General features: G+C 37.6%; 1 protein-coding gene across 3 annotated transcripts in view; it reads left to right on the plus strand.

The window, feature by feature from the left end:
• FTO (FTO alpha-ketoglutarate dependent dioxygenase) overlaps nt 1-17,773 on the plus strand; it is a 227,547-nt gene that overhangs the window by 198,977 nt on the left and 10,797 nt on the right. The window contains exon 9 of one of the 3 annotated variants that reach the window (XM_058845641.1): nt 1,420-1,574. The exons of the other annotated variants lie outside the window; for them this stretch is intronic. Within the exon in view, the coding sequence (XP_058701624.1) occupies nt 1,420-1,459 (40 nt within the window). The 3' untranslated portion in view covers nt 1,460-1,574. Of the gene's footprint in view, nt 1-1,419; nt 1,575-17,773 lie in introns of those variants that run through there. 3 annotated transcript variants of the gene reach the window in all.

Raw genomic sequence — 17,773 nt, forward strand, 5'->3', positions numbered from 1 at the left:
TAAATAGAAAACAAACAAACAATTTTTCATCTGTTTGAGGACTCAACACTTGTAGCAAAGGAAGTTCACCAGTCCCGTGGAATGAGATATTAACCCCATTTTTTAGCTGGACCAGGGAGTGGCTGATGTACTAAAATGTAATTACCACCTGAGGGAGATGTGTAAAGAACCAACTGTAGGGACATGGAACCAACCACATTTGAGGCTAGAAGAAGTAGCAAAAAAAGGTCAGAAGGACCAGTGAAGTGTCTTTTGGAAGCTCATATTTTTGGACCTTGATCTTATGCTAGACAAAAAGAACAAGGAGCAATGGTAATTGAGTTGAAGGTACTTAACATGAATTACAACAATAGACAAAATGTACTGCTGATGTAAAATGGAGCAATCATGAGTGTAGCAGAAAACCTTTAGGGTTCATAGGGCTGAGCAGATTTTTTTTATTATTAAATATTATTTCTGTTTTTTTTCCTCTAACAACATGCAAAATTTTTATCATATAGTAATATTTTTTTCATCAACAACTATTTGAATCCATTATCTACATCATTATAGAATACATGGAAGGGGGAAATTTATGAAGGACATTATAAAATAGATTACTTACTTGGTCATTCCAGGTTGCTGAGATCAAATTTGAAAGCAGCTTGCTCAAATTTCTAGTCTGCTGTGCCCTAGCCCCTTGGAAGGTGCCTGTTATTCCCTACCCATTTGTTATAGTATCCTGTTCTTGGCAGGATGCCTACCATTTAAGGCTACTTTCATTAATCAGCCATAAGTTAATTTCTTTGCAGGCAGAATCTCTGATCTCATTATGTTGTCTTTAAAGCCAAGGACCTCAGGATGTTTTATTTTTACTTTGATACCACTGTAAAAAGATAGACTAAAGTTAAAGAACTGTGTCTCTGAGGAATCATTTGGTAGTCTTTGAAAAAGTGACAAATTGGACAATCATGAAGCAATATTCACATCTTTAGTTAAATGTTACAAAATTCAGTGGCTGATGCATTTCTGGAATGTGGATCATATCCTTAAAATAACCCACAGTCTTTGGACTGCCTTGCAAAGGTACACAGAATTATTCTCACAGGCTGCCTGGTGTCAGAGCTAAACACATAATTAAGTCAGTGATAACATGAAAAAAAAATTTTTCCTGCCCAGTGACATACAATTCTTTTTCTAGGGGTTATGTGCATATTTTAGCTTATAGCTGTGACTCTCTTTATTGTACTTCTTTCTGAATTTTTCAATAGCAGTCAATATGTCTCAAAGTTTTTAAGACATATGGGATCCAGGACTCCTATATAGTACATTTCTTCTTTGAGATGTTTCTTTTTTCTTTTCTAACAGGCTGATCACTTTTTCTTTTTCTTTTTTCTTTTTTTTCTTTTTTCTTTTTTTTCTTTTTTCTTTTTCTTATAGGTGGCCATTACCAGTACATGAGAACAGCAGTCTGACTTGATATATTGCATATACTATGAGTTTAATGTTTTTTTTTCCATTGCACTTCATTTCCCTAATGCTACCTGAGGTACTTCGAGACACATGCATCCCTGTCTTCTGTCTTTGAGAGTTAACTTCAACTGGAGCAATAAAATCTGGGTGCTTTTTAGAGCATTAAATCTGGCGAGTGGATATTTGTCATGATGTCTTTCAGGACCACCAGGTGTATGTCAGGGAGTGGGAAAGTTGCTCCACAGGTAACTCAAATCTCTCTGAGCAAGCCTGGTACATGAAGAAGCCATTTGTATCCCACTGAGTCCCATAATGTTGAGAACGTTGCTGAGATTTACGTGGCTCCAATCTCTGCAGCTGATAAGAAGGGTGGCTGCAGCAGGGCGGCATCCGTGTGACCTCAATCCCTGTTTCTCGTGCTTCAGAGTGGCACTGGTGGGGTTTTTGGGTTTTTATTTGTTTTGGTTGTGGCTGGGTCAAAGCTCCTGCGAAGGGTGCGTTTTATGAAACCAGGCAGCTGGAAAGTGGTTACGTGGGAGAGCTGGGGAAGGGGAGCCACGCTGCCTCTCGGGGATGAAGTGGGAATGCTGGGTCAAAGGGAATGTATTGGCAGAGACCCTGAATGCCTCTTCCCATAGCTGACTTAGGGTTGCCCCAATGCTTTTAGACAGAATTGTTGTCAATGGTATTGATCAGATGTTCTGATAATCCAACAAGCTTTCTGATGTGTTAAATTCCCTCCTTTCACGTGGTGTTAAGTGTGGAAGAAGTATATGTAACTCTCAGTGGACACCACCAGAGGATGACTGCTTGCCATCAATTGTGCTGCACATGCCAATTCCAATTAGTCATTTACTAGCCACTTTTAACACTTCCTAGCAATTCTGTGTACCCCTTCAAATATACTTTGTACTTCAGGACTTTTAGTTTGTTTTTATCAAAACAATTACACAGTTTTATTTTCATCAGACATAGAAAATGCTGAATTAAATTTATGCTACCCATGGATAAGAAAGTGTATATTCAAACTGAAAAGTGGACAAAGAAGCTTTCAACTCCAGAGGAGCAAAATTTTGTATTTAACGCAATATAAATACAACTGACGGGAACAAATGTAATATTTGAATGTATGCTAGAATTTGCAATGCATCTTGGAAGGAAACTTACTTTTGCTTAAGCTTCTGATTTCTTTTGCATAGTTCCTTGATAGTTTTATGAACAACTCTTTCTATAGAAAATATCAAATTTTCAACCTACTTAACTTGTGCTTTGGAGCAGTTACAATGTAAGAGGAAGGATGTGATTTTCAGGACCTCTTCCTTCTTGTTTTTGTGCAGTCATGTACAGTAACAGCTTCCAGGTTTGCCATTCTCTGTCACCACGAGCTCAGAAGAGCAGTTAGTGCAGACAAGATCAGATGTCACCAGTTTTGTCCGGAGGGTTTTGTGTGATGTCCCACCTTGTCACCACCTCCTCCCTTGCTCTGCAGTGGAGAAGGGCAGGAGTGCAGCCCAGGAGCCTTCTGCAACCCATGGGAAGGCATCCACAATTCCCCTTTAGTCAAAGTGAGACTTAATACGGCAAGAAATGGGTTAATGATTGTATCTCCACTTCAGCAAATGCGCAATAAAGAGGTAGATTAGGAGAGATGAAAAATTTATTGCAAAAGTGGCACAGAATTATGAAAAACAAAATGATTTCATTGAGCGGGGGTTCTGTTACCGTAATCCTAACAATAAACTCCGTTACAATAATAATGGGAGAAAAACTAATTGCAGCAAGGACAGGACAAATCTTTTTTAATCCTCCTTGTCATCTCAACTAAATCCAAACCTATTTGTATTAACCTTTGCTGACAGAGTCACATGATGGACATAATTTCTAGTAATTTACCAGCAGTAGATCTAACCTTTCTTCATCAAATATTCATAAAGGCATGATTCTCAATGATTTTCTGTCTCTTTTCATATTTACAGCTTGTTGTCTTCTTCCTTTTTACTATAATTTGAACACAATTGAAGTCAGATGGAATTAAAGTGGAATTGCTATAGTGGCTACAGTACCTGAAAGCAAAGAATAACTAATTGAAATTTCTTATAAGTCGAGCTCATGCTGTACTCTGATGGGACTGCATTAAACAATCCACATGTCCTGTCTTTTGAGGGGTTAAAAACTCAACCCAGATTAAATGGCATCTGTTCTTGTAATTTGCATAACTCTTTAAAATATGTGTGTCATTCATCTGCATAAACACACGTGGAGTTGGAAGCATGAACTTGTACTGAATCTTTGGACAAGGTATTTGCCTCATGAAAAGGAATGCTGTGAGCTCAATTCTTGCTTAAGTTGTAAATAAGACTGACCATTAAACTCTGTTCAATTGTGCTAGTGTAAAACTGATGTAAAGTTTGAAGATAAATCAGTTTGATTGAGGCAGGCTAGAACTAGTATGAAATCTGGACCGTGCATCTCTTCTAGGAAATTTAAATATGAAATATGATTATATATTACCTGTAATATGATCACACCACAGTAGTTTTTGTTTCTAATGAAGAAATTAGACAATTTCAATGCAAATACAAAGTATGATGGAAAATGTTAAACAGAGATTAATATACATAAAATATTATGTGATAAATTCTAATACTTTAGACTGGTGAATTTGAATTTAAGGTGATTGAGCAATTGCTGTAAATATCCTTTGCATCATGCTATGAACTGAAACTGTGCCTGTGAGTAGCTGTGATAGACAATGTGGTGTCACTGTGCTCATTCTCACCAGAAGAGATTGTGGATAAGTGGAAACATTATAAATTATTTAAAATAAGCTAAATAAGTGCTTTTTCAGTAAGCATAGAGTGCATAGGATTTTAGAGTTTATTTTTTTTCTTGACTAGTTCAGGTGCTGATTTCCCATGCATTGAGAACATGTTCCTGTGACACCAGAAGGAGGTTTGGTGTTTGGATAGAGCAGTGATGAGGCCATAAAAAGTAGTTAAATAGGCCCTAGAAGGAGATGAGGTTACAGGTAAATACTCTCTACTGGAGCAGTTGATACGCCCTTATTACAACTGAAACTAAATTAAATACTTTGGAGAAAAATGCAAAAAAGCTGTTTTGGAAATAGAAAAAGTTTTTTCAAAAGGCATAGAGACATTTATAAAGCTATTGCTTCTCTTCAACTTTGCAGAAAATTAGAGCAAATCATATGTATTACATCAGTTATTCTAGCCTTTATCAAAGAAAAGCTCTTTTTATATCCATAGTAATTATGAAATGAGGAATTATTTCATAAATGACATATGTGCTTACTTAAATGCTCAAAATTACTACTTTTCAGAAATAAACATTTTTAATTACCAAAATTAAAAGCTGTCCTAATTTTCCACTGTTTTAGAATAAAACTGAAATAAGTATCCCTGTTTGTATATAGTTAGAACTTTAAATTAATTGTATAGCTCTTTAAATAAAAGAATTTTATAGGACTGTGCAAAACTGCATTTCCTTTCAGGTGACAGCTTTAACTATTGCTGATAAAACATTTATAAACTCCATAAGTAACATTAATGGCAATTTCAGGTCTGTCTCATATAGGTTCTGATTGCCTGAACTCACAGCTGATTTATCTTTAGAGGTACATCCAGTGAACACCTTAAAGTGCAGACTGCTTTAAAGAACAGAAAGCCAAACAATTAAACATAACTAACATCCTTTAATCAGTTATTGATATGGAACTATGGTTTCTATGGTTTATTCTTTATGGCTCAGAACACTGCAGCACCATAAAGTTAAATGAGCTCCCCAGATCAAATTTGGGGACAGAGTCAGAAGTTGTACAGAAAGTCTGTAAAAGTTGTATGATCTCTCACCATTATTCAATATTTGCTTCTTTCTCACAAACAAACAAGCCCCCAAAAATCATAGAATAAACCACACCCATTTATTCACTGTTTGTGCCTAAATTTGTAGAATTCTACTGGGAAAATTATGGTGAAAATACCATATTTTTACCATGACCAACATAGGAAGAACTTTACAGGGCTTTTAATAGATTCATGACAAACAAAATATCTTCAAAGGGCTTATGGAAAATACAGAAGGAACTTTGTTATTCACTTGTACGTGGGATGTGATAAAGGGAATCTGAAACCAAATATTGGTGTGGAAGTAGTTACAACCTAGAGATTCCCCCCCTCTTTTCCATATCACCGTATTTTATGAGGTTCTGGCAGTCTGCAAGTTTACAATAACCAGTTGTGATGCAGTGAAGTGGTCACCAGCGTTCTAATGCAGTTGATTATTCAGTCATAATATAGAGGGAAACTGCACTGGGTTCTAATACAGTTCATATTATATATGTAATTTGTTTTGTAGTGAGTTAATTATGTTTTAATAAGTCAAACTGCTTACTCTCGTGGGAATATGAGGGAGGATTCAGTGCAGGGAAAACACACAGAGTTTGTAATATAGGCTCAAATTGAAAGCATGGGTTTAGTCTGTATTGTGAAGACAGTGCTTTCAAGTGGCTGGCATGTGTTTACAGGTTATTTCCAAGAACATTTCCTTCCTGGTTACTGTGCCAAAGTTATGCTCCTCTTTAGCTGGCAGAAGTCTTGACATGGACTCTGAGTTTACACTGTCTTCATGTTAAGAGAATTTGTGATTATCAGTGTAATGATAATGCTCATGGTAATTCCAGCAGGCAGTAGTGAGTGTGGCTTGGTGCTCCAGGTGAATCTCAGGCCCTTCATCTGTGCAACTGCACCCAAAGAGTGAGACCACCAAGTCAGCAGCCTCCTGAAAAACTGGTTTTTCCATCAGTCCCTCATCAAGGGCAGAAGGTTACTGGGACTAATCAAGCTGGTCTTGTGGGTAGCCAGTGATGCTTTATGGCTTCCCAGGTGACCTTGGTCCTGTAATGTACCGTAAAGGACTTGCTTTCTCCATTAATAGTTTGTTTCTGAGAGCTGGAAAGGCAACATGTAATACAGCTGCTTTTCCTGTTTCTTCCATAATGATATTCTGAACAAGCAAGATGATGTCCTTTGATTCAATGTGACCTTGTATTTTTGGTGATTCCATGATGGCTTTAGAGGAAATAAGTAAATGAAGGTATAAACATGTTCTTTGGTTATATATTCATAAATTACATCACAAAATGTAATATTGAATAAATTTATGTGTGTGTACATACCTTCTGGCCAATTCTCTTTTCAGCTAAACCTATGTATATTAAACATTAGACTTATACCTGTCTATAAAAACAGCAAGGGAATGGGGAATATGAATCTTCCTAAAAGTTTTTTTTTTCCCCGCATAAGGGTTTTTCTCTCCATCGTGGTGCTGAGTTCAAAGGCTAAACTGATTCTTTAGGGACTTTGAAAAGAGAACTCTTCTGTCTTCTTTTCTTCTCCTGGAGTATCTTTTCCACTTAGAATGTATAATTTTACAGCAAGATCTATTACAAGGAGCTTTGAAAGTCTTATTCAAAGTAAGCTCATTAAAGAATGGATATATAAAAGTTTGAGCATCACTGTATTTTGGATTTTTATGTCAGTTGTTTTGACTTCTATCACAAGCTACTAAATTTTGTTGCTTTATGCCTGTGCTAGCTGTGTAACTGCATAGTTTCCAGGCAGGAATCTTTTCTTGATTTGAAGATGTCAGAAATGAGAAATGTTCTATTCCTTTAACAGTTTTTCGCAGTATGTGATTGTAAAAAACACATATATTGTAATTTCTCTGGATTCTTTTTCAAATTTCAGCCCCCACTGCTAGACAAGAGAGCTCTTCCATACAAGATAGTTCCCTTCAATTTATCATTTATAAATCTGATAAGTGAGGCAAATTGAATAAACCATTATCCTGTGTTTTTCACCTGTCTCCACAGTCTCTTTTCTCTGTTTTCTTCAACCTACTTCTAAAAGGCTGGAAACAAGTCTATTCCATTTTATTCTCATTTTGTTTGTCCATCAATATTTGTTTTCCAGAAAAAGTGCACTGATTGTCATGCTTTATATATTCACATTATCTGTCAAATGAGTCCTGTACCAGATTTTCTATTGCCTGGTAATCTGCTACAGAGCCTATAGACCCCAGGAGCACTCCATCTCCCTTGGCATGATAGCAATGCTCTAGCAGTCTATAATTTCCAGAATTCAGATCAGCATTATTGGGCCACCGAGTTCTTCAGTCTGTTCTGAGTTAATTTCCCAACATAGTGCCAGACATCAATATCTCTACGAGGCTGTGTGCAAAGGTGGATGTTGTCTGTGTGTATGTACTCTGGAACAAGCTGAGAAAAAACAGGTTTGAACACTGCTAAAAGCTTGGTGGCACAGCCCTAGCTGACTTCTGCCAAGTGAGGTTTTTACATTGATAGTAAAGTATTTAATTCCTAAAATTCAGGAATGGAGAAGAACACACTTTGTTGCCATTTAGAGCCTGAAGTTGTCGTAATGCAAAGGTGTTCTCTTGAAGGTATTTAAAGCCTTCTAGTTAGAAGGGTTATAAATATATCAGGAAGCTTGGTGCCTAGTTTAAATCATGAGACAAATAAAAATGAACAATATTTTTCTAATGTCTTGTCAGGAGGAACTTGGAAAAAGAGGAGGAAGTGCATGGAGCATTCCTCAGGGGCCTGAGAAGAACAGGTGGTTATAGTGTGATTTCACCAGTGTTTCACCCTGGCTATGCAGACAAGCCAATATCAGGTAAACTGGACCTGAGGAAGTCATGATGTTGTGGAGAAGGGAGGTGAAGTCGATAGCTGTTATCAGAAATAGCTACTCCAGGCCTGTCAGTGTTCGGGCAGGCAGCAGTGTCCTCTCTGCTCAGTCGTGAAATGCTGGAAAAGCTCAAGGGAAAGTGCAAAGGACAAACTCTGTAGGAGAAGGTCTGAGAGAACTCGTCTTCCTGAGGAGTGTCATTAACTCCCCTAGATACTCCTACTGGCACTTCAGTGAGCAGGATAGAGGGTAAAATTTCCATGTAGAGCTGCACATATCTGGAAAATACAAACTACAGATTAATAACTCCTCAGGAGCACTTTAGAATTGAAAAAAGAAAAAGGGACACCTGCTGTTTGGACTGAATAGAGGAGGATTATGTAGCTACTGCCAAAACCCTTAAAGTTTACATTCACTTCTTGGCATTATGACAGGCTGGAGTAATAGCATTCAGCAGAGAAAAAGGTGACCACATTGCATTGTAGATTGATATGATCACAATATTATTTGAAAAAGCAAACAACGTAGGAGGGATATTAGGTCAGTTGCATACTCAGGGAAGCAGTGTTTCTTTTAACAGGAAGAGAAAAAAAATTTCATCAGCAGTTCATTGTAAGGAAGCTCAGCTGGCAACCTATAAACTAGGAAAAATGGAGTCTGAAATAAAACATTCCTAGACAAAATAAAACATGTAGAAGGTTAAAATCACCCACTTTTTATAAAGTTTAAATAACTGTTCTTTAGCAGACAGAGAACAAAGGATGACAAAACAGTAGGTCTCTTGTGAGTGTAGCGAAATGGATACTTTCCATGATGTATATCTTGATTTTCCATGAATTTGCACAAAATATGGAGGGATGGACAGTAAATGGCACCCAACAACAAAATATTTGTTTCCTTGACATCAAAAAATTACACCATTATGCAGAGAGTTTGAATGTGACAGTGTAATTAATGTAGGTTACTTGACAGAAACCCCTGAGAAGTTCCTCCGGTAGGTTACTGATTTTACCTGCATTTCTTCAGGTAACTTGCAGCAGATTTTTGCCCATGAGTTAGAATGTTCAGTGCAGCACAAGGACTAGGGACTAAATGCAGAGAGAGGGTTTGGGGTAGGGATAGGATGGCTGCCTCGGGTCCTTAAGAGATGTTTCAGATAATCATGTATATGTGTGTGGCTGTGCTTTAGCAGCAATGCAAAGATCACCTCCTGCGCCCTACACAGTGGGGCTTTTCAACCTGTGCTGAACCCAAAATATATTTGAAAGTTCCACTGAGCTAAGTGAGATTTAAATGTGTGACTATGCATTTCACTCAGAACTGAGAGAAGATTGAATCATGTCCTTAATTAACTAATATAGGAGGTCTTTGGAATTCTGATGTGGTGTTTTAGGAGGAACTGTATGATAAACATCAGTAGCCTTGCAGGTCACTCAGCACAGCAGATGTTAGCCTCTCTTGTTAGAAATCTTCGGGTTTTGTCACCATTTCATGGTAAAGAATAAGTCAAGAGTAAGCACGTAAATGAATTTGAATTGTGCCTTGCAAATGCTAACAAAATAACACAGCTGAACTACTTGTAAGGCATTAGCACCATATACTTTATTATGTTTGGGCTGTTCCCTGTGGCAATAACTTCCAGAAGAATTTCAGGAGTAGTTGCATTATCTATTGCAAAGCAATTTTTTACTTTCTGTGGAGGCAAGGTAGTTTTACGAATAACTCTGAAGTTTACTCTGAAGGCCATTTCGTCGTCCGTAGATCTTACGATATTATGTTACCTTCTTTCGTTTCAAATTCACAGCATAAGAAAGAAAAGGAATGACATAAATTGGATGTTAGAAGAGTTCTGAAGATAGACATCAGAAGAATTCAAGAGTAAGAAGAGAACTCAGCATTATTTTTTGTTTTCCATCCTAAAGTAAAAAGAGAACAAAGCATCAAAAGCATCAGTAGTGAGAGAGGGAGCTCAAAGCCAGGACTATATATCATAGCATATAAAACAAGTGAGTTGGCACCACCAAAAGGTCTAAAGTCTTAGTCTGTGGTTTAAAGTCATTGCTATTGCAGTCAGAAAGATCTTTTAACCACTGAAGTATGATGAAGAGCTGTGTGCATTTGTTGCAATAGACGTTTTAGGTTTTGCCTGCTAGTAGCATTTTGGTGCTCATTAGGGTGAATAAGTGTTCACAGTGCTGAGAGAATTCAAGTCCACTGATAGGATGCTATAGATCAGAATCTTGCACTTTTTGTAAGTACTTCTGAAAACAATGGCTGTGATTGTAGGCCAGGATCAGGTGTATGTACTTCATCTTGTGTTTGAATGGATTGAATGCAATCATATTCCATAAACTAAAACATATTCTAGTCTAGTAACTTTAAGTCATCATCCAGTCTGTACTGGAATTTTCATTGGTTTTAAAATATGTTGCAGAATTACCTTAATTCAAAAATTTTTAAGTATAGTGATGCTGAACTTGAAAGTGAGAAATATTTCTTCACATTGTATTTGGGCAGTGGAAATTATTTACAAGTGAAAGTAGAAAAGGACATTTCAAATCTCTATATAGTGTTTGCAGTTATTTGAAATGCAAAGGGCAGTAGAAAAAAATCTGAGGTCTTGCTTGGTAGTCAGAAAGATTTACTCCGCTTGTAGAGAAGCAGCTTGTTGAGCATATTGTTGCCATATTATTTTTTTTTTTTTTTGTGGCTGGATGTACTCTAGCTTTTCCTGGGATATCAAGTCCATTTCTCTGCCAGCACTGGAATTTTTTTTGGTGGTATATTTTTATAGTGATTTATCCATAACATATCACTGAATAAAGCAGCAGCCATGGAGAAATTCTGCAGTGTTTGAAATGTGATTAGTTACATGAGGCTTTTCTTTTTTTATTCCTTAACTCCTGCTTCCTCTTCTTGGGCCTCTCTTGTATCTGTTTTCTCATTTCCCTATTATTTGTTCCTTCCTGTGTTCGTTTCACCTCATGTTGACCTTAAAGAAACTGTGTTTTAGCCCACAGGATTGCATTGCTCTTACAGTAGGAGTTCCAATATATGTTATAAACATTCTGGTTGCAGGCTACAGCCAAGGTGCACAACACAGGGAAGACAATGTCGTTCTGCAGCACAATAAACCTTTAGTTTTGTTTGCTTCTTTGTTTCCTAAGCCTCTTAGGCATTCAAGGCCATAGCTCTTGATAGAAGATGTGGTATAAGCTCCTCTTATATGTGGGAGTACATATATGTATATATGTATAAACAGAGAGATGTCTGTATGTATACACATGTATTTATGCCTCAAGTTATAATGATAAACAAGATTTTAATTTCAATCTTGAAAGAATCTTGGAGTTGTTAGCGTCTCACATGTGGTGCTTGCTATCTGTCTATCATAGCCTCCTTTTGGCTATTGAAACGTGCAAATTCACTGAAATGGAGCAAAGCAGGCAAGAGGTGCATCTTAGTAAGAATCTGAGAGGATCCAGATGGTTTCTGGGGCAGGATCTCCATTTGGTGTCACTCTCCCTTGTGAGCCATGCATGTACAAGGGACTGTTCTGTGTAAAATCACACGTGGGGTCCTTGCACAGTGGTTACTACAAACGTCTAAGGTCTGCAGTTCCATTCAACTCCCAAGTGCTGCCCCTTCTGGGTCACCCTTGCTTTGGTCCTGATGGAATTTGGGGGATTTTGGGGGTGGTTTGTGTTTGCAGCCAGCAGGAGTGGTGCAGGAGGGATTACACTGCTTTGATGCTGGGAAGATACAGACCCTTTCTCTCCAGACTGATTTAAGGATCAAGTAATGCAGTTGCTGTTAGTTGCATTCAGTCATGTTTCCTTTGATTTTACTTTCCTTATGTAACAGGGATTTGTCATACAGCAGTTGATTTTTATTAACATGAAAAGGTGCCTTCTGGAAAAACATACACTCAACAAGGAAAATGTTTTAGCTTTCTTGCAGAAGGGCAGACCCTAAGTTCTTTGGAAAATGGGATTGCTAATTTTAAATGAGGTGGCATTAAATGGGAGGGCCATCCTCTTGCTGTGTCATTTCAAATGATCCTATGTTTACATTTTTGCTTACCTATATGAGTTTCACATAAACAAGAGTAGAAAAGACAAAGCGAAAGAGTAAATGATGCTGGAAGCATCATTAACTTTTCAGATGACATTCTTCTGGAAAATAGAGTGTCTTTCAAAAAAATTGAAAATATTCATGGCTCAGCCCCAGGTCTTCCAACAGTCTAATACTGGCAAGGGAGGGCATCTGTAGCCCCCTGGGAAGTGGGCTGTGGGGATTTCCTTTTCTCCTCTTTGTTGGTTTTTATTTCCATTTCCTTTTCCTCTCTTTTTTTCAGTCATTTAACGCTGTTCTGCACAGCAGAGGGGAGCATCTGGCCCCAAGTAAACACCCAATAAAATAAGTGGGGGAAGTTCACAGCTCCCTTGGTGCTATTGCGTCTGTCTGTCTGGTTGTGGACTCAACAAGATAACCATGCATCAAATTACATTGTCCAGGCTATCTTCACAACCAGAAGTGCTTGAAACCTTATTTTAATAGAAGCTTAGATTCTAGAGAATACTATAAAATCTCTCCAAAGGCTCCAAATCAGCAATTCCATCTGTGTTTCTGCAAATGTAGAGGAACAATGCCCCAGCTGATTATGCAAACAGAATGAAAATAGTTATTTTAAAAGTGCATAAAATCGATACTTTGGGGAAAACAAGTCAGCTGTGTTTATACTCAGCATATAGCAGACATTTTGTTTCTTTGTCTGAAAAAATCATAGAAAAGCAAGGATTGCAAGTGAAATAAAACAGCCGATCATACAGTGCAACAGAGGGGACTGGAACATCAGATGTCTCAGCAAAGGCTTAGAGAATTTTAGGTTCCTTTTGAGAGAATATAAATTATATTGAGGTTGATATATTTGTACGTTGTTTGAAGTCAAAGCCAAATATTCTTAACACGGTGGGAATAACTCCCCATTGCTGATCATGAAAAGTATGTAACTAAATCTGTGTCTGTGGTGCTGAAAATTTCCTCCTAAATGCTGTCTCTTTTGGACTAATGGGATTTTTTTGCAAGTATTGGTGTGAAGGGGTGTGCATATAAATATGTATAAACGTGCTTCTCATACAGTCAGGATACATTCCTTGAACACATATTATTCTAAAAACAGGAAACAAAAGCATCTGAAAACAGGACTGAAAGGGAACAATATTTAGACCTATAAGTTAAATTGGATTAAACTACATCCTTCAGCAAATGCCATGTTATTTATTCAGTGTTTCTCTGGGGGATTTCCCTACCCCCTACACTTTATAGCGAGTAGTGATGTTTCTTAATTAAAAAATCAAACAAACATGGAATTGAGGCTGCCCCACACAGACGTTCTCCTGTGGGAATAGGAGGTGCACTGATTTTCTCATGGACAGTTTCTGGGTGTGTTGGACACAAAGGTGGGGGAACACTGTGTCTGGGGAAGCCAAATTCTCCTCGTGCATCTGATGCCAGGACTGTTCTCACTGCTGCAGAGCCACCTCCTAGATATTGCCCTTTTTAGGGGAGAGCTGGTGAGGAAGGTCACTGATAAACTCATCAGAAGTCAGGTAGATTTTTGTTTATTAATTAATTCTCAGTAGAGATTACTGTCTCGAAGAAAGGAGATTCTTGTTTCCTCTTTTCTTTCATTCCACCCAGAGATGGAATGTTTCTGAGGTTTCAGGGCTTTACAATCCCCACTCTGTAGCTTAAACAAACCTTTATCTTTTTCCTTAGTTACTGAGCTAAATAGTTTAGAAAGACTGAAATACATTTTGACAGATTTTAATTAATATTGTAGGAGGAAAGTATTTTAAGTTATTTACAATTAAGACAAAGCAACATTTTTTTTCTTAAATGATTTTGAGTTTTATATATTTTTACAAATGCATATGAAGCACATTGGTGCACCACTTGAAAACTCCTTTGGTTGGACTCCACCAGTGTTTCAGTTGCTGTTATTTCAACATGTGGAGGGTTTTTCTCATATTTACCTGGTTTACAATTTGAGTAATAATAGAAACTCTGACATTCTCAAGCTGATGCAACTGTTGTTTCACCCTGTTTAGTGTTAGGTTCATTGATCTCTTCCCTGCCTCTCTGTGGAACAGCAAAATGCACTCTGCAGGCCAGTGTTAAAGATGGATTCTGCTATAGATTCACTTTGTCAATGTACACACAAAGCTGGCTGTTTTCAGGCTATCCTGTTTTGTCCAGTGATGCCTCAGGATATTGCAGCCAGCGTCCTCATTTCCAATGGAATGGTTTATTTTGAAGGCATAAAGCTCTTGAGTCAGTGACTGTAAACTTTGCTTCTGTGGTAAGGGCCAAAAGCACCAGTGACATGAACCATTATCAGCTTTTGAAAGGAGCAGACAGAGAGATCATCTGACATGCCAGCAAATGTATTTGTTCTTGTGTCTTTGTGCAGCTGATATGTTTTTTTCCTTCGATTAATATTTAACTGATATTGCCTCTATCCGTTTCTTAAAACTGGCACTCTCTTTTCAAGTTTCTTATCTGGAAACAAACTCATTTTGTCCCTTCTATAAATGCAGTCCTGGTCTCAGCCATTATTTATGGCTGGGCACACTGTAGTTACAGCACATGAAAGAACATCAGCAATGACTTATTTTAAATGGGACAGACTTCTTGGGAATGCACTGGGGATTAGATGTCCAAAAGAATGAAGCACTGCTCTCTTTCCATCTGGCCACTTCATTTCACTGCTTATTTGGGACCAGTACTTCTAAAATCTAGTTTGCAAAATCAAATATTGATTTAATTTGTTTTGTCCTTAAAAGGTAGAGTAAACCTGGGAAGGTTTTACTTGTGCAGTGTCACAGCAGGGACAAGCAGGGAACAACTGAAAGAAATGCTTTATCCAAAGTTGGCAATTTTCTGATTGGTTAAATAAAAAGGCTAATAAAATCTTTAGTCTAGATTTAACTCAATAACTTTCAAAATGTCAGTTTTGGTGTGAAAAATTAGAATTTTGTTTGTGATATAACCATTTAAAAAATGGTATTTCAGTATATTCATATTTTCCCCATCTTCTGTTTTTTCAATAAATAGTCTTTAGGATGCAAACTAAAAAAGTTTATATCAAGTGAAGGGTTTTTAATTATTAGCTTCCTTATGTTTTACAGAGTTTAAACAAAGACATCAGAAAGTATTCCACCCTAACCTGTGTCATGATGAGGCATAAGTCAACCCATTTTCCAAACACCTTTCAAAAGACCTTTGGTGATGTTCCAGCTGAAAAACGGATTCTATATATGCTATTTCTTCTAAAATAAGCTAAATTAGAAGTCAAGCTTTCAATATTTTTTTACTATAAGCAAGTTAAGCTCCAGCTCCCTATGTAGATCTCATATCCTGAATTAGTTCTCCAGAAAAAGCTCTGGGAGAGCACAGGACTGGTTTCCCTTGGATGCAGGTGATCAGGCTGGAGTAGTGTCTGTGCAGGATGAGGGCACCAGGGACACGATGGCTGATGAGGATTTTGCTCCCAATGGAAGAGTTGCCATTTCTTCAGCTGTGTTTGTTCCTGCTGTTCTTTGGGAACAGTGTGTCCATTCTCCCAAAGGACATGGAGAGCTGTCATATACCTCCTTGGAACCATGCACTGTTGGTCAATTTGAGTTTTTACTTTAATGTGTTCCTATTCTTTACTGAGCAAGTCAGTTTGATAAAACAATATTTTTTCCTTTGTGTGGCAACTTCAAAGTTACAGAACATCACATCTTGTTAGTCCATGTTGTATTAGCTGACTTACAATGCCAGTAATGCAGCCACCATTGTAATTGAATTATATAATTGAGTATCCCTTGCAAAATTTCACTCTGAGAAACTATACCCAGCCTTTTTCATTCCTTCCATAGTTTCTTTTGGATGGTGTTTATTATTATGCTTCTTAGCTCATGTGTATTGTGAATAGTTTCTGGAAATGTGTTTATACTGAAATCTTGGCCTTGTTGACATCAGAGAGTTTCAACAGTGACTTAAGTGGTCTCAGGTTTTAACTGTGTTGCTTTCAGCAGCAGAAATAAATTTTTCATACCTGTCAGTGACATACACTTTATAAAAATGAAAAGTCAAGGTAAAGGTATTTGTCCTCATGTATATAATCTCATACTTTCTCTGTGCTTTGCATGATTCAGATAGCTGAGAATCCACTGGATCCTCCTGTATAGGCTCTGGCAACTTAGAGTGTCATCTTGAAATGACATGAGGTTATCCTAATACTAAGATTAGAGTAACTATGCGTAGTTTACATAATAATTTCCATGCTGAGTTTGAATATGAAAAAATCCAAACCTACAAGCAAATCTCCATGTCCCAGCTACCTATACCAGCAGGATTTGTGTTCCACAGCAGAGCTCTGTGTTGTAACATTAATAACCCATATTTGTGTAATATGTGACCCATAGGTGTAAAGTCATTGTGAGTTTTCAGAGTGAAAGATGGTGTCTAAAGAAGTTGCTGCTCTTGCTCTTACTCAGAACAGCACATCCCCATGTCAGCAGAGCTGTGCCATTTTAAGCGATGTCAGTCTGGGTTTCTGGGATGCATTTGTCTTAGTAAAGTGATCCAAATGTGCTTTTTTGCCTGGGCCATTGTTATAAGAGTTACCCTGAAATTTTTAGTAACAGTACAGTAACACCTTTATTCCAGCATAAATGGAGGGAGAAAATAGCTCCCCATATAAAACATAAAATTTCAGGAATGCTGGAGTAAGCGTGTATAGGTGTGAGCTTTTGTACCTGAAGGGCAAATGCCCCATCCTTCCCTTCTGACCATACCAGTGCATGGGGAAGTCAGCCAGACCCATTTTCTTTATCTTACCCTATGAATTTCCAAGGCATCTCCATTGGTCTTTGAACTGCTGGGAATAGGCAACTAAATTAGAACCATCTCAGGTTTATAAAGACTGTATCCTCACTCTTAATATGCCTGTGCAGTCTGAGCCACAGATTGACCCCTATTGATCTGATTTGACTACGCTTCTGTGGAGTAGACAAACAGTGCAAGAGAATCCAGGGGCTCTAATTCACAGTACCTTATTTAGGTTCCTAGGTAATAATTCTTATTTGCATTAATCACATTCATTAGCAGAACCCGAGGCCCCCTCTTGCCTTCTATGCATTCCTGTTCCTGACAACAGAACAAGAAGGTATTTACTCTGAAGAAAGTGTTTGAAGTATATTGACACTTGATACTTAATAGTTGCAAAACTTAACTATTAGAAAAAAGATGTTTTTTCAAATCAATGACTCACGCATTACTGTAAAATATATTGATTAAAAACAAAGCATAATGTTAGTCATTTAGTCAGTAGAGTGATGCAATACTGAAATAAATTTATCCTTTGACTTTTGCATTAACCTTTTATTGACTGCTTGCATACTCATAATTAACACACACTTTAGCTAGCTTGGTTAATTTTAGCATCATGATCAGTGTCCTCTAATGTAGGTGACACCCTGATCACCAAAACTCAGTGCAGTCCAGGGAACCGTGACCAGGCAAGTGTCTCTCAGTGAATG

This window comes from Poecile atricapillus, chromosome 10, assembly GCF_030490865.1.
Source record: "Poecile atricapillus isolate bPoeAtr1 chromosome 10, bPoeAtr1.hap1, whole genome shotgun sequence".
NCBI lineage: Eukaryota > Metazoa > Chordata > Aves > Passeriformes > Paridae > Poecile > Poecile atricapillus.